We start from the raw sequence: 16,687 nt of genomic DNA, 5'->3' as shown, positions 1-16,687 counted from the left end.
GTGGGATGCCCAATGCCCCTTAGCTGTGTGGCCCTTGACGCCTGTGGCCTATACAGCTCGGATCTGGTTTCTCATTATCACGGAAACAATCCGCTGTGGGTCATTTCCGGACCAACTCTGGACAGCCCGTGTCCGATTTCTAATTGTCATGGAAGTGTATCGTTTCTGTACTGCCTCCTACAGATGCCGACTTGTAACCTTGCAGACTAGGAGTCTCATTTGGACAAAGTGATCTATGTGTGATCCATCAATCCCAACTCAGGAGCGCGGCCATCATAAGAGTGTTCTACAAATACTCGAGATATTTCAGTTCCACTTTTAAAGACACACACACACATCCACACTAAGACCATGGTCCTCTGCAAGTAATGCCTTATAGACTTTTGGGGAAGGTATTGTTAGCCAGCATGGTATAGAAGGGAATGGTGTGGCTAGCACACCTAGGTCAAATCAGATGAGGCTGAATTGACCGAGGAAACCCAGGAATGGATCATATACCATTTGTTATCCTGGGTTGTGAATCAAACAAATAGTGTTGGGGTGTTAGTGCAGTACCCAATTAACTCACACATGTGCATACACATACCTATGAACACAGATTCAGGTTAACGAGAAATAAGAGGGTTTATTGTCGCTGAGAATAGAAGATATGTCTAAACTTTTCAGCTGAGTCGTCTTCAGGAAATATATTTCCTTGTAATTGAGTTGCTACTCATTATTTAAGTTCACTGGAGCAGCAACTTAATATCTTACACACGCGTGCACGCATACACCCACACACATGTATACATACATTGATGCGGATGTGTGTGCCAGTCTACATTCTGTCTCCATCAGTGTTCACGTGCGATCAGGTGATTAGCCATGTCAATATACAGCAGCGGTGGCCAATCCATGGATCGCAATCCATAGGTGGATCACAAATTATTTTTTGCGTGGATTTCAGGACAAATGAGAAACAAACACTTAACATAAGCACACAGCAATGTTCGTCACCGCTGATGGCGAATACAAATCCTCACTTTAAGGATTCATACGTAAAAAAACAAAAAAACCTTCCACCAATAAATGCCGCTATTACTTTGTCTATAGTATATTACAGGGGCCAACCATCCCATTATTGGTGATAGCTTTGCTGTGGATCGCAAATCCCCCTGAGATCCCCCAACATGGATTACAGTGCTTGGTGTAATGGCCACCACCGATATTCTACAGGGGAAATAACCCAAAATCAATATAGAATTTCTGGTAGAGATATACACCTCACATTGTACGTTCTGGGCTGTTCTGCATACTGTTTGAAGTTTCAGGAATTTTAAAAAATGTTGACATAAAAAACATTGTCAGTCAAAGCGCTCCGATGATGTCACTGCATTTACATGTTAAAATGTATGGGAGCGATTTCACATTTATGTCATGAGTGTTATAACACACTTCATCCTACCTTTAAAATATCCCTTTTTAATAATTTTACAAAGTTTCAAACTCATATCAGACATCCCAGGACACACAGCCTAGGTGTGTATCCACAATATAAGTGCTTATCAGATTTTTGGGTTGCATATTTCTTTGACCTGATAATAACAATATTCACATACACAATTTAGTTTGAGCGATACTGATGGAACTGTAATTGCAATCTCAATTCATCTTTAACTCCTGGTGCGATTGTCAGCATTTGCGGTGGTAATGTGCACGTGTTCATGGTTCCCGGTGTCTTCTGTCCACATCCCCCGTGCTTGTGATGCCAAAGCGACCCCCAGCAGCCACCGCCCCCTCAATTATTGACTGTCGTTTTTGGGGGCTCGTCCGGGACGCTTGAGCGTCAGCCTCCCCCAGTGATGGCCGAGACACTTTGAGCCGTAGCTTGTGAGGCAGCGCACTGCGAGGGGTTTCTGGCCAGGGACGACTTGAGGGTGCGTCGTCCGCTCTGTCCATCACAAACCCATGGGGGTGATTGTCATCCCCATTGCAGTCTTGTGAGGTCATGGAGTCAGACCAGGGAAGATCTTCGTCGTTGTGTCCGTATTTTGCCCCGCCAGAGTGTTTCCCCCCGTGATTGTTTGATTCTGTGCTCCAGCGTCTTTTCCCAGGCGAGTTTCCTTCTAAATTCCATTTTCTCTCTTTGTGGGTGTCAGCCATCTCAGCACAGCATCTGATGTTTGGTTTCTCCACCGACCAGTTGTAGAACCTTTCCGCGCATTTGTCTGTCTTTTCAATCCACTCTCTTTGTCCCCGTACACCTCCGAGCCCGTTTAAAATCACACTTGTCCATATCTCTGGGCTGATGTCCTCCGTCTCTCCTCCCACAGATTTCTTTTCTCCATCTGCTAGAGAAAGAGAAAAATCAGTCAAAAGTTAAAATATGGGAAGTTGACCAGGTGGCACAGGGGGCGAACACCATGTCAGAACACTCAGTCATTAACTGCTGAAATCCTGGATTTGAATCTGTGGGTTTCAGCCACATGTGATTAAGTTGAATATTTCACACTAGGTGAGTTAAAGGTCAAAGTACAGTTATCTGTGACTGCACAAAACAAGCCATAATTAAATATAGATTTTCGCTTTTTTCACTTCATTTTAGATTTTTAAAATTAAGAATTCAGTTTAAGAGGTGACATGTATAGAGTATATAGAATAAGGGTGCCTATAGTGTATAAAATAGACCCATGGAGTCATCTCCCGTAGCTGCTCTCTGACACAAAGCAGTGCACTGCTTACTTTGAGAGTTTTGAATGACAATTTTTTCATCTCACAACACATTACACCAATGGAAAGAAAATCTTGAAAAATCACCAAACAAATTAAGTCAAAGTGTTGCCATGCTGAAATGAGTATAAATATTGAATGATTGCAGATGAGATGCTAAATTATATCTTATGTTAAAGCAGTTTCAACGTCATTTTAAAACACACAAATGGTCAAAGCACTTCACGTGCAGGTACCGGGTGGATTTTTCCATCACGGGACTGTGAATGATGGTGATGTCTCGAGGAGGCCATCATCCACAAGTGGATAGCTTATGGATGATGGTGACGGTGATGATGATTACGATGATACATGATGCTGCTTCAGCGGGAAATGCTCACCATGCTCCTCCCAGCGTCCTCGTTTGGCTTCCGGAGTGGAGTTGCCCTGGCACGCGCCCTCGATGGCACGGGTGGTAGGTGACCCCTCCCCACCTCCCCCAAGACCTCCGACCTCTGGGGACTGACGATCGCCCGTCCAAGGATTCCATCCCCGGACCCTGTCGTATAAGCGGGCGGCGTCCTCTTGTTTGTTGCGGTGCTGGTTTTTGTCATATGGGTGGTGCTGTTGGTCATGGCTGTTGTCTTGCTGGTGGTCGTAGTGCTGCGGCATGGACGGACGGACAGGCGAAGGGCTCTTGACGTCCTCCCCGTGCAAAAGGCCACAGCGGAGTCTAAGTGAAATAAGCTCCGTCTAGAGAGGGAGAGAGAGCAAAGGGAGTGTTCACATTACTGCGTAGGGTTTCAGCGGATTGTGCTGTACAGCGCCACATGCCGTGGGCTCACAGCACACGGAGCAAAACATTGCACATCATGCCAAACGAAGCAAAGTACAAACTCAAAACACATCAGAGAGCTAAGAGAGAGAGGGGGGGGTTCAACATGTGAAGGCGATTTTCACAGATGCAATCCCGATTGAACTAGAAATCAATTCAGTCTGCTCGCTACCCTGAGCGTCTCGCACAGCTGAAGGACACATCGTTTGCCAAGAGTGGCATGTGCATTTGCGAAGGCGAATACAGGCAACGGCGGCGGTGCAGTGGTTACCACGCACGCACACTTGAGTACACGTATGATGCGTGCACGTGTCAAGGCGTATCGGTGCCTGATTGGTCGACTTAACTTGTGGGTGGGGATTACGTGATGATGATGATGTGACACTGGTAGAAGTTCTATCCAGCACCACTGAGGATTGATTAGTGTTTCTAGAGACGACGGCTCATTGGTAACAAACATAATCAACCCTTATGTGATTTGCGACCCAGGTATTTGGTTATTTTGCAGGTATTGGACTATTAATGCTTGCCATAGTCTCATGTTGTCATGGTATGATGATGCCGTGTTGTAGTCATACAATGCTGCCATGGTGCCGTTAGCTCGTGAAGTCATGTTGTAATAGGGTCAGGGTCTCATGGACTTGTGGTCTTCATGTTAACATCATGCCGTGGTTTCGTGGTCTCATGGTGTCATCATGTCATGTTCCGCACTACCGATTAGCACGGTTGGCTACGCGAAAGAAATTCAACATGCACACGTACATGTTCTTGTGCTGCAGTGGCCTTATGGGCTCATGCTGACATGGCAGTGCTGTGGCACCATGGTGTGACACTATCATGGTCTCATCATGTTCTTGTTACATCATTTATTGTGGCATGATGCTGCCGCGTGGCCGTGTGCCGTCGGTTTCCATGGTGTCGTGATCTCGTGACACCGTGTGTTGTGGTGTGACGCCGGTGTGATGCCGGTGAGACAAGGCTGCTGTGCGGTGTGGTATGGCGGCACCCACCTTGAGCCGAGCGTTCTCGTCGAGGAGGCCGAGCACGCGCGTCTCCAGCACGAGGTCGTTGAGTCTCCGCTTCTCGCGCGACCGCTTGGCCGCCTCGTTGTTCTTCCTGCGCTTGTCCCAGTACGACGCGTCCTTCTTCTCCGACGGGGTGAACTCGCGCTTGCGCCGCCCGGAGGCAGACGAAGCCAATGATCTCTGCGACCCCTGGGACTCCTCAGAGGCCTGGGAAACCAGTAGAACTGCATCGTCAGGTTCCTCGTTGCTGCAGAAGACCTGGGTAGTTGTGGCCTGGGCTATATGGGGGGTCTCCGATGTCGCGGACACCTGTTGAACACGAGTCCTCTGGGAGACCACAATATGAGGTTTCTTTTGGTCGGAGAGCCGAGATGCTTCGTGAGTGCTTTGTGAAACTTGGAGCTCCCCAAGGTCCTGGGATTCCAGCGAGCCCACGGACTTCTGGGAACTCTGGGAAAGCTTTGGGACTTGGGACCCTGGAGACGAGTGGGAATCGTCGAGGTTGTGAGACACTTCTGGGAATTGGGAGACGTGGGTTTGATAGACCTGTGAGTCTTGGGAGACTTTTGGTAGCCTTCCTTCGCGGGGACATCTTGAGATGCACGATTCTTGACGGACCTGAGATTGCCTCGAGAATGTTGGTTCCTGGGATACTTTTGGGACCCTGGAGAGCACTGAGACCTGGAAACCCTGAGTCACCTGTAAAGTCTCACTTGCTTGGGAAACTTGAGATTCTTGTGGGCCCTGAGTGTCCTCTGGGACCTGAGCTCCGCTGAGTTCGCCGTAGTCGTGGCTTTGGCTTTGTTGTAGCCGTGTGTTCTGAGAAACCTGAGAATCTACGGAACCTGAGTGAACTTCACGTCCATGGGAAATCCGGCGCAGGGGTTCCATGGAGACCTGACCATGGGAGGCTCTTGAATCGTGTGAGTCACGGGAGACCTGGGATTCTACAGAGACGTGATTTGAGTCCCGGAGATCCTGCTGCTGCTGCTGCTGCTGATTGTGATGTTCCTGCCGATGCTGTTCAGTCTCCTGACTTTGCTGCTGCCGTGAAGACTCTTGATTCTGCTGTTGCTGATGTTGATGATTGAGCTGTTGCTGCTTTTGATGCTTAAACCACTTTTGCTGCCGTTCCTCTTGACGTTTTGGAATGTTCTGATGCTTCTCCTGCTGCTGCTCCTCTTGTCGACTGTCCAGCCTGGGCCCTTCACGAGTGTTCTGCTGATGCTGTTGATTCTGCTCTTGCAACTGTTGCTGTTCCTTCAGCTCTAGATTCTGCTCTTGAAACTTCCGATGCTGCTGCTGCTGTTGATGGATCAGCTGTTGTTGATGCTGTTTATTCTGCTGCTGTTGTTCTTCTGAATCGTTCTGTTTCCGCTTCCGAGCGTTCTGATGTTCTCCTGCTGTCTCTGCTGCTCTCTGCTGCTTTTGCTGGTGCTCATAGTTCTGCTGCCACTGCTCACGATGTGTCAGCTGTTCTTGCTGCTGTTGCTCGTGTTGCTGCACCTGAAGGTGTTGAGTATGCTGCTGTTTGTCGTGGTGATTTTCTTGCTGCTGCTGTTGCTTTTGATTCTGCTGTCTACGTTGTTGTTGTTGCCACTTCAGCTGCTTCTGCTGTTGAGATTGCTGCGTATGATGCTGCTGTTGTTTTTGCTGCTGCTGCTGTTGTTGTTGTTGTTCATGATCAGGGTTTTGGGATTGTTGATGCGTTTGTTTCTGTTGCTGCTGTTGATGCTGCTGTTGCTGCTGCTGTTGCTGCTGATGCTGTTGTTGGTGCTGTTGCTGCTGCTGTTGCTGCTGTTGATGCTTCTGTTGTTGTTGCTGCTGGTGGTGCTGCTGCTGTTGCTGCTGCTGCTGTTGCTGCTGTTGATGCTGCTGTTGTTGTTGCTGCTGGTGGTGCTGCTGCTGTTGCTGTTGTTGCTGCTGTTGATGCTGCTGTTGTTGCTGTTGCTGCTGCTGTTGATGCTGCTGTTGTTGCTGTTGCTGCTGGTGGTGCTGCTGTTGCTGCTGCTGCTGCTGTTCTTGATAGTTGGGGTTCCGGGATTGTTGATGTTGATTCTTCTGCTGCTGGTGTTGTGGTTGCTGTTGTTGATCGGGGATCCAGGATTGTTGAATTTGCAGCTGCTGCTGCTGCTGCTTTTTCTGCCATATATGCCCTTTCTGCTGCTGATCTTGACACATCAGCCCTTTCTGATGCTGATCTTGACACATCAGCCCTTCCTGCTGATGATCTTGACACATCAGCCCTTTCTGATGCTGATCTTGACACATCAGCCCTTCCTGCTGATGATTTTGACACATCAGCCCTTTCTGATGCTCCTGCTCTTGCTTTTGCCACTGCTTCATATTTTCCTGCTGCTGCTGCTGCGGCTGCTGCTGCGGCAGACAAAGACACGGACACACAGAGACAGACACACAACAATGAGGCAACTTGCAGACGAAGGCACTTATTCATGTGAGCAATCAACGGCGTATGGTCATGATACACTGTAGCGAATATAGGGACATCATCAGCAGCAGTACAATTCCTCTCTCTCTCTTTCGTATGGGAGGAGGGAAAAGCAACAGTTAGTTGTGAAAGACTTTATAGTTGAATGCAATTTTTTGTTGTCCAACCAATCCACGGAGGCGGCAGTGAACGCTGTGTGGATCAGAGCGACATCGTCAGGATGTCGCACGGATGGCGCACTCGCTGGTGTTGCGATTGATGGGTTGGACTTCACCACGGTCGCAAGTTCAGAGATTATTTAACCTTCCACTTGTGGAAGCTGTACGCGCCCATCTCCAACGTTGCGTTCGAGCGCGCTTTAGCGAGGCATGTATGTATGCTGAACTTCTTTCGCACCTCACATAGGCAACCGTGATAATCGCAGGTCCAGAGTTCGGGGAGAAGCCCCGTGCTTCCACAGTCTGCTCCTTAACGAGGAGTTTATCCCAGCCGCTGCAGCCGCCCCAGGATTCCGTCAACCGAGTGTCTGATTGTGAGCACCAATGTTTTAATTTTCGGCTGCTACAGCGCATTTGCGATGAGGAAACGGGGACTTTATTTCTCAACGAGTTTGTGCCGGGCCACGGGTGGACTGGAGTCGGCACGTGACATGTAGCCACTGCCATAGCAACAGGTATACTGGATGTGGTGCGGAAATATTCGTCGGGTCACTGACCCATACGGACCTGAATGAAATTTTGCAACTGTGTTCACTTGGTACAACAGGGGCCTGGAATTATGGATTTCTATATAGCTAAAATAAAAAAAGCGTTTATTTGAAGTGTCTGCTTCACACAGAGCACACTGAGTCTTGGTTGGTCATGTGACCTTTTTTGAACGGGAAGCTGCCCTCCCGGTTGCCCACTCTAGGAGCCAGTGATCACATTTGACCAGATTTGGACAAAATACATCTGTCACGATTAAAACAGTGGTTGCTGGTAATTTGAAAGGAGCACACTCAGTGTCCCTTCAAAAACACTGAAAGTGAAAATAAAATTTCCACTGATTTTTGTCGAGATTAAATGTTTTGCAATTGGCATATGAGATCGCTTAAGCTACATAGATTAAATTGCAGCTGTCTGTTCCATCCACCACCAACGCAATTACAGTTATCGCCCACACTACCAACATCCCAACCACTGCTACCACCAACAATAGCAAAAAGGCACCACCCATTTAAGGCTGCGTCAACCTAGGCGAGGCCCAGGACCGGTTCACATAATCAGTCTCTGGCAATGGTGGCCATAGAGCGGGAATCGAACTCGGGTCGCCAGGTTCGTAGCGCAGCGCACTAACCGCTACACCGTCGCTCCGTCAACATAACGGGCAACCTTGCAACGAGACTCTGTGCTTGTGCACTGTCGCAGGGCGAATCCACGATCGCAGGAGGCAATCGCGTATCGTAACCGCCATTCGCCACCGTGTTGTTCGTGAGATCATCCGAGTGATTGATTGCCAGCCTGTATCACTTTAGAGGCCTACGTGAAGTGTTGAAGGCTCGCCCGTGGAAGCCAGGTATGTGTTGGTTTAATTGAGATGACTGGCAGATGCACCTGTCTGTTGCACCCCCCCCCCCCAACTGCGCCACCTTGCTGTTGTGTATTCATTCGTGTGACGCTCTGCTTCGCTGTCTCCTCGTGCTTGCTCAAGGACAGCTGCTGCCAACTGCCCGGTCGCGCCTTTGTCTGACCAGCCCTCCTCCACTGACATTACCGGCGCGATATCAATCTGGTGGCTTTGTTTTGTTTGGTGGAAAACGCAAAAGTGGCCGATAGTTCCCATGGAAAGTGCCCGCGTTACCAGTGAGACGTGAATAACACCCGCTGTCGAGTAAAACTGAGCTGCACAATCGTCACGTTGGGTTAGAGCGGTTATTTTTTTTTAAAGCCTCATTACGCATTGGGTTTCCACGGTGAACCGAACCCAGACATCTTTCTCAGTCGGCTAGTTCGACCAAAATCGCGCAGTTTGACTGTGTACAGTTCCAACACAATGCCGGCACCAGATCTCATTCCTGGTGCACGAACACAGATGCCAATTCCCAGACACTGGGTTAAAAAAAAACCCAGACAGGTGGAAGCCTTATTTATGCACCATTTAGCGACCCCGGTGTTGTGAGATTGGAAGAATGCCACCACGACAGTGTTGGAAATGCAACAACAACATTGATTGTCAGCATGTAATTCTGATTGTGAATTTATTGTTTATTTTCATGATCGAATTTCTCGTGCGGCTATTCCTTTCCGCCAGTTCGAGTGAGCCCTCAGCTCGCAATCAGAAGGTTGCAAGTTGGTCGGTTTGGTCTATCATCCTTGCAGGGGTTTGATTTTTTTAAAATGCGTAAAAATTCTTGGGAGGTTAACAGTGGCCATAAACTATCCGCCAGTGAAGCTCCTTTGTGCTGGGAAACATTTCATATCGGGTGATAGGTTGCGACCACATTCCCACATCACATAGCCACTTAACAAGAGTCTAACCGCTGATGACATCCACACACCACGGGCTACGCGGCGCAACGGAGCGTACACACACACACACATCGCCATGAAGTGACACACGCACACTCATCTGTAACACAGAAATCTGCTGTCTAGCCATCCAGACGATTAGAGCAAGTGCTGTTAGCAAGCGCCTATTAAGACCAGCACGGCGCACGTGAAGGAGCGGTGTGGCCGCATTGTGTCCCCGTTTCTGCTGATTTCACACCCCACAGGGGCACTCTTTTAATGACGGAAGGACCTGACAAAGGCGGGTTCCAGATACCGCCTGCAACTGGTACCACACCAGTGGCCATGCAGCAGGGTATCGAACCCAAACGTCTGAAATCTAATTCTAGATTTGAAGCTTTCGTGACTGCAAGGATTCATATTCTTAGGTTTTTTCGGTAAAGTCACGTAGGTAAAAAGTTAAAATTAATAAAAAATAAAATAAAAATCACGACGTTTCGGAGGCAACACAAGCTTCCGAGATAACAAGGTAATACACAAGGACTGTTTTCTTGGAATTTCTCTTACTTGATGCAGCAGTCGTGGCTGTGACGGTTCCACCTGAAGACGGAAGCTTGTGTTGCCTCCGAAACGTCGTGATTTTTATTTTATTTTTTATTTTACTTTTATTAATTTTTTTTTACCTACGCGACTTTACTGAAACAACCCAAACGTCTGAAGTCTAACCACAGCGGGTGAACCGCCGTGCCGCCACTGATCCCCGCAAAGACAAAATGAGTTCCCAGCGTAGCATTTAGCAGAACTGTTGGTGCCGTAATGCCACTCTCTAAACATTAATTAGATCAGACACAGAGACTCGCACATTTCACTACACAGACACACTCCTAGACACTTGCATACACGGAGACACATTCACACGCACACCTGCAAATACACCCACGCCACACACGAAGACACAGACTCACACCGCACACAACGTGCACACGGACTCGCAGACACACAAACCAATGGGCGCACATCGACTTACCTCTCCGGAGTGTCCCATCTGTGAGTGAGCGTGCTCGTAGTCGCTCTTGCCGTGGCGCTAACCCTTTATAGGAGGGTGCTGGTGGGTGGGTGGGGGTGCAGGGTCTGTGTGTGTGTGTACGGGGATCTATATACAGGGTGGGTGTGCAGTGCGCGTGTGTGTGTGAGGGGGCTTATATTCAGTACTTATTATATGAGGGCGGGGGTGTACGATGTGTGTGGATGCAGTGTGTGTGGGCGTGAAGTGGGCTGGTTAGCGCCCTGCGCTCAGAGCCCAGACAACCGGGTTCGATTCCCGCCCACGGCCAACACCAGTGATGATTTTCAGAACCGGTCATGGACCTCCCCTAGGTCGACTCAGCCTCAACTGAGTATCATCTGGTGCGGTGTGTAAACATCACCGCTGGGTAGACAAAGGCGGTCGGGCGTCCTTCTGGCGATACTACCCTGTTTCGGCCTTAATAGGTGCTCGCAAATCGCACTTGCCCCCAACACTTTTCTTAAGGCTATACGGGGGATATTTGTCTTGTTAATGTTATAGTGGAATTCTGTGTGCGTGGCTGGGCAGTGTGCAGTTGTATGTGTTCGTCGAGAGTGTTTGTCTATAGTGTGAGCGTTGTGTCTGCAGAGTATGTGTGTGTGTATTGTTCCACTGATGCGTGCACTGCCCCTCGGCCCTGGTCACACGAGTCGAATTGTCGGCGGCAGTGGCTCTAATATCATTGGCACGTGGTATCTGAAACTGCCCTAGGTCAACTCAACCGTACGTGAATATCTGCTGCAGTGATATGATAACATTGGAACTTTGAAGACAAAGGGGGCTGGGCACGACGCCTCGAATTCTCCCCTGGCCTTAATAGGTGCTCACTAACCGGCATAGGCTCTAACGGTGTACAAGGCTAGACGGATGAGTGTTGCCGCTGTGCGTTGCGATGTGTTTGCAGGGTGGTTGCACACTGGTTCCGCTCCGCACCCAGCGACCTGAGTTCGATTCCCAACCACGGGCTAACATCAGTGGTGAACAAATCTCGGGCTTCCCCTAGCTCGACTCAGCCTGAAATTAGTATTTGGTGGAGTGTATAAACATCGCCACTAGAGAGACAAAGACGGCCGGGCGTGGTGCTGGCCACCCACCTCCTCGTGTGCCGTGTCGGCCTTCATAGGCATTCGCTAACAGCGCATGCCCCAAGAGTCTGTTACTGCGTTTGTTGCACGATGTGTGTGCCATGTTTGCGTGCTACTGCCGTGATTGTATTGAGGTGTGCGCTGTGGTCACGAGCTTGACGTTGTAGTGAAGCGAGAATGATGACCTCTCAGCTCGCTGGATGGGGGACGCCTTCGTTAGCGAGGGATCGTAGGGGATGCCCGGGCCTGGCCTGCCATTGGTCCAGGGGTCACAGCGAAATGCAGCGACTTGCCAGCTTCTCGTGTTCTCCGCTCATCGTGGATGTTGTCATCGCATGCGCGATTAAAACGGCGTAATTGCGTCGTTCACTTGGATTGCCAATTCTATGAACGTTGGTCAAGCGTTTGCCATCTGAGATGGGGGGCACCAGCGAAGTCAAATATTTGGTCTGGACCGATGCCACAGCAGCTGCAGGGGTCACAGTGCCGCGCCGTGCCCATTTCCCCTCGGCATCGGGAGGAGGGAGGGGGGTAGGGGCAGATGGCGACCCCAGCTGCAAAATTGGATCAAATTCTTCCTTGCACCTTAAAATAGCCAGTCAAGACTGTGGTTCTCTTTGTGGATGTGAAGGGGATATCCTGGGTGGGCACCCACTACCAGAGTGAAAACATGGCAGGCTTCCCTTACAGATGACCAGCCAGTGATCAAGTGGACAGATTAGCTCCACGGTAGGTCATTTGGCAAGCACATGGGCTCGCATTCACTTCCCCTCCACGGTAGAATTCTTTAGAACAGTTTTTTTGTATTTAGTTTGTTGTCCTACCCCCGCACCTCCGATTAGCACGGTTGGCGACATACGTTGGCGACAGATCTCCAACATGCATACAATCATAGGTATAGTCCAACTGATGTTTGTGTTGTTCGCAGCTCGCACGAACCCAGCACGTGTGGGATGCGCCCAGGACTCACACAGCCCCCTGTCACATCGCGGAGTAAACGGGAGCTAACCCCCTTGGGACGCTCCAAGGCACGCAGGGCCCTCCTCTTCCAGCCGGGTTTCTCCAGCTCAGCGGCACAGAATACTGTGGAGACTGTATCACCACGCTCGGCACGCCACATCCAGTATCTTTATCGCGTCACGTCTGTGGCTACTCGCAGCCTGCCTCGTCCGTGCAGTGTCTACCGGCGAGACAGAACATATTTAATGAGAAATTAAACCCGGGGGGCGCTTGGGGGCGAGTACCGGAATGTTGGGAAGCCACACCCTGTAAATGGGTTCCTGGAAAGAATTATATCTCACGTCATCTCGCAAAGCACGCCGACGAGAAGCTTGCGAAACCCATCTACTGCAGTGTAGTAACGACGATTCACCTGTTTTTAAATCCTTTATATTAAGTTCGCTTGCTTGCTTACGACCGTGCAAATCTTTCGGTCGTTTTTTAACCCACTTCCCGTGATCGAATTGAGCTGACATTTTCCACACAGACTCGTTGTGCGTGACAATTAATGTTCGTGAAACATGTTTTCCAAAATTTTACACTTTTTAGGACAAAAATATTATATTTAATTACCAATTGCTTAATGGTGCAATGCAATCATCTGACCCATAGGTGGCAGCCATCTCAAGCCAGAGGACGAGAGGACTCTAGCCGCCACGCATATAAAGGATTTATAGTGAAAAACTTTGTTTTTACGGGTTATACTGGTTTTATCTCACCTGGGGAGGCCCACTGAGCTGTACAGCTCTTTTTCAGAAGCGACCTGGCCACACACGATAGCCCAACGAAGTGGCTTCTCACGTGGACATTTATGTCAACCAAATACTCTACGTGCGTGTTTCTACATGATGAGGGGTAAAACCGGAGGACCCGGAGAAACATCCACGCGACCACGCGGAGACACCGCGAAATCCAAATATACAGCAGGTGTCAGGGTCGGAATTGCACTCACGACCTCCTGTATACCAGGCGAGGCAGTTAACATCTCGACACCGCATTGGTTGGCCCTGAATAGACTCCATATTCTTCCAGCTCACTCCTCTTATCGACACAAAGGCTCAGATAATAGGGAAGAATCGTCACGCCGATTGTTTATTTTGTGCGGATCGTTTCAGGGGAAATGAAAAGTAGAGTATCAGATAATAGGTGTACAAAAAAGAGGACTTGTGATTGAGGAATCAGGCCATGTGCAATCAGTGGGGTCGTGATACAGGCACTGAAGGATCACCGTAATCAGGTTTGCAACAGCAGATTCCGATGATGCCATTGCAATACTCCACGTTTCGGTGTGTAATCAGATTACCGCTCGAACATACCTTCACCGCTGCTGTCATTAACGCTGCCAAATTATATAACGCAGCACACTCTCCTTTGCCAACCAGCTTTAATGTCCCAGACACTGGCCCTTCAGAACGCAGGGGGCAGCTAAAATATTGACCCCCACCCCCCACCCCTTCACCCCCCACCCCCAGCCACAACTCTGCTCTGACGAGTTGCCCTAATTCAGAGCGACAACGAAGGGTTTTATAAAACCTAATAACCCACATTCTGTCTTCTTTTTTAAATTATTAACACATAACCTATTGTGGCTTCATTCACTCGCTTGGAAATCCACTTTCGATTAAAAAAAATGAAAGACGTGTCTGCTCCCTGGGGCTGTCTTGTACCGTGGGTTTACTAACTCGGGTAATCCTCCTATTGTCAACACAACCCAGCTTGCTTGGCAATTGGCCTTTTGTGAGTTACCGCATTTTCTGGGCACCCCCCTAATTTAATTCAACAATGCATTGTTTCGTCTTTGTCACTTCTGTAACAATGCCATTCGCCGCACCGTCACCGAAGAGGAAGAGACATTTTTTGGATGCGATGTTCACGGGGATTGAAAATGGATGCTCCAATTCGTGCTGTCCAATAGCTTTAGGCGTGCATTGTGAGCATTAAGACGCTACTTTAATCGCCGAGTCGATGATTCATGAAATTACAAGGTTCGCCAAAGTCTCGGTGTTCATTGTTAATTCCCCGAGGCTCAGAGAGCCCGGCTTGGGCACCCTTGGGGGATCTTACCAAAGTTGCTGCTTACACAATGGACAACGTGGTTCCATGACTCATGTATGGGTCGACATTTTTTTTTTGGGATATTATATATTTGTGTGAAGCAGAAAAAAAAGTCGGCATAACAATGCATTTCATTTAATAAAGCACATTTCTACAAGGATATCCAAGGCGCTGTGCGTCACACAATCATTTCGCCAAGCGGAGGAAAAGCTAGAGAGGCATTAGAGGCGAATCGATGGAACAGAAAACAAGAGGCGGGCTTTTCTATAGCGCCCCACTCACCAAGCAGAAATCCATGACAACACACGAGGCTCGGAGGCCGTGTGTTTTTCCAAAGGTCTATTCGCATTCAAAGACCTATTTATTACGATTGGATTCATTACACAGTCACGTAGGATCAGCTGTTCACCCCACGCGACACCCCCTAATGAATTTTCAAACAATACAAAAAGACCGTTTACACTTCCATCAGATAATTCCGATATGAATTATTCCGATATTAATTATCTGACCCGTTGTGGAAAATAAACTTAACTTTGTTTTATTTAACCCGCTTTAGAACCACTGAGCTATGTAGATTTTTTTTCCAGAAGCGACCTGGCCACAAATGATAGCCCAACGAAGTGGCTTATGATATGGAGATGTAGAGAGCAAGCCAAATGCTATAAACGCTTGCTGATTTTAAATGTGGAGCGAAAAACCGGAGGATACAAGAAAATCCATGTGGCCACGGGGAGAGAGAGAACGTGCAAATTCCAAATTTATAGGCGTCAGGATCGGGATCGAAACCACGGCCTCTTGTATACCAGACGAGGTAGTTAACATCTCGCCACCGTGGAAGGATGGAAGGGAGAAGACCTAAAGACCTGCACGTGGCGAGAGACTGCGAGGGTTACCACTGCGCCACCATAATCACATTTCACCGGCTTTAACTAAATAACAAAATATTAAACTCTGTGTTCATCATATTCACGAATATGCACGATTTGTATTACGCGACACACAATAAAAAACAACAACAACCGCAGTTTGGCACTAAGTGGCGGTGACGTCACAACAGCGCTTGTGCCAGGCTAGGTACACTTTGTGGATGTGACACACAAATACAGTCCCCCCCCCCCCAAGCCTTAACAGACTGTTGGGGCAAGTGTTGTTAGCGAGTAGCACCTATGAACACCGACACGGCACACGAGGAGGTGGGCAGCCAGCACCACGCCCGGCCGCCTTTGTCTCCCCAGTGGCAATTGTTGACACACCGCACCAGGCACTCGTTTTCAGGCTGAGTCGACCTAGAGGAGGCCCAGGACCGGTTAAAATGATCGTCACTTGTAGTCGGTGTGCTGTGAGCGGGAATCGAACTTGGGAAGCCGGGTTCGTAGCGCTAACCACTGCGTCACCGCTGCCCGATAGTGACAAACAGCAAACCACACCGACACACATAGAACTCACTCCCCACACACACAACACAACATCTCCCACATCGCCTGCAATGCAAACATCTCCAGCTTCAACTCTATGCACTCCATACGAGAGACCTTTGTTTTTGGCCTTCATGTCCTACATATATTGCGTAAGAAAGTACGGGCAATTGCTGTTAGAGAGCACCTATTAAGGCCTCCGTGGGGCAAGATGGGGGTTGGGTGAGGCCAATCACCATGGCAAGCCGCCTCTGTCTCTCCCCAGTGCTGACATCTACACATTGCACGGAATTATATGTTTTAGAGGGCGGCCCAATGCAGGATAATAGATTGAGATGTCACCCGCGACTCGAACCCAGGCTGCCGTGTTCATAGCGCGATACGCCAACCAAACTAAACCATTTGTTTTATTTTAGCAGGTAAGGTCCACTGAGCGAAACAGCTCTTTTTCAGAAACGACCTGGCTGTCAAAAACCGAAGTGGCTTATCATCACGTGGGGATGTATAGCGAGCCAAGTGCTATGAACGCGTGATGTCGATTCTAAATGTGGAGGGGGAAACCCCCCGAGGACCCGAAGACA

General features: G+C 49.0%; 1 protein-coding gene across 1 annotated transcript in view; it reads right to left on the bottom strand.

The window, feature by feature from the left end:
* Nucleotides 1-1,064: 1,064 nt before the first annotated feature.
* The window catches only part of LOC144950105 (uncharacterized), a 34,613-nt gene continuing 18,990 nt past the window's right edge, over nt 1,065-16,687 (bottom strand). Inside the window, exons 3-5 of the mRNA XM_078880162.1 lie at nt 4,534-6,924; nt 3,090-3,441; nt 1,065-2,330 (exon numbers count right to left, since the gene is read on the bottom strand). Of these exons, the coding sequence (XP_078736288.1) occupies nt 1,702-2,330; nt 3,090-3,441; nt 4,534-6,924 (3,372 nt within the window). The 3' untranslated portion in view covers nt 1,065-1,701. The remainder of the gene's footprint in view (nt 2,331-3,089; nt 3,442-4,533; nt 6,925-16,687) is intronic.

The sequence above is a fragment of the Lampetra fluviatilis genome, chromosome 3 (assembly GCF_964198595.1).
Source record: "Lampetra fluviatilis chromosome 3, kcLamFluv1.1, whole genome shotgun sequence".
Taxonomy (NCBI): Eukaryota; Metazoa; Chordata; class Hyperoartia; order Petromyzontiformes; family Petromyzontidae; genus Lampetra; species Lampetra fluviatilis.
The sequence above is the reverse complement of the archived record's forward strand: the minus strand, read 5'-3'. Positions and strand labels throughout refer to the sequence as shown.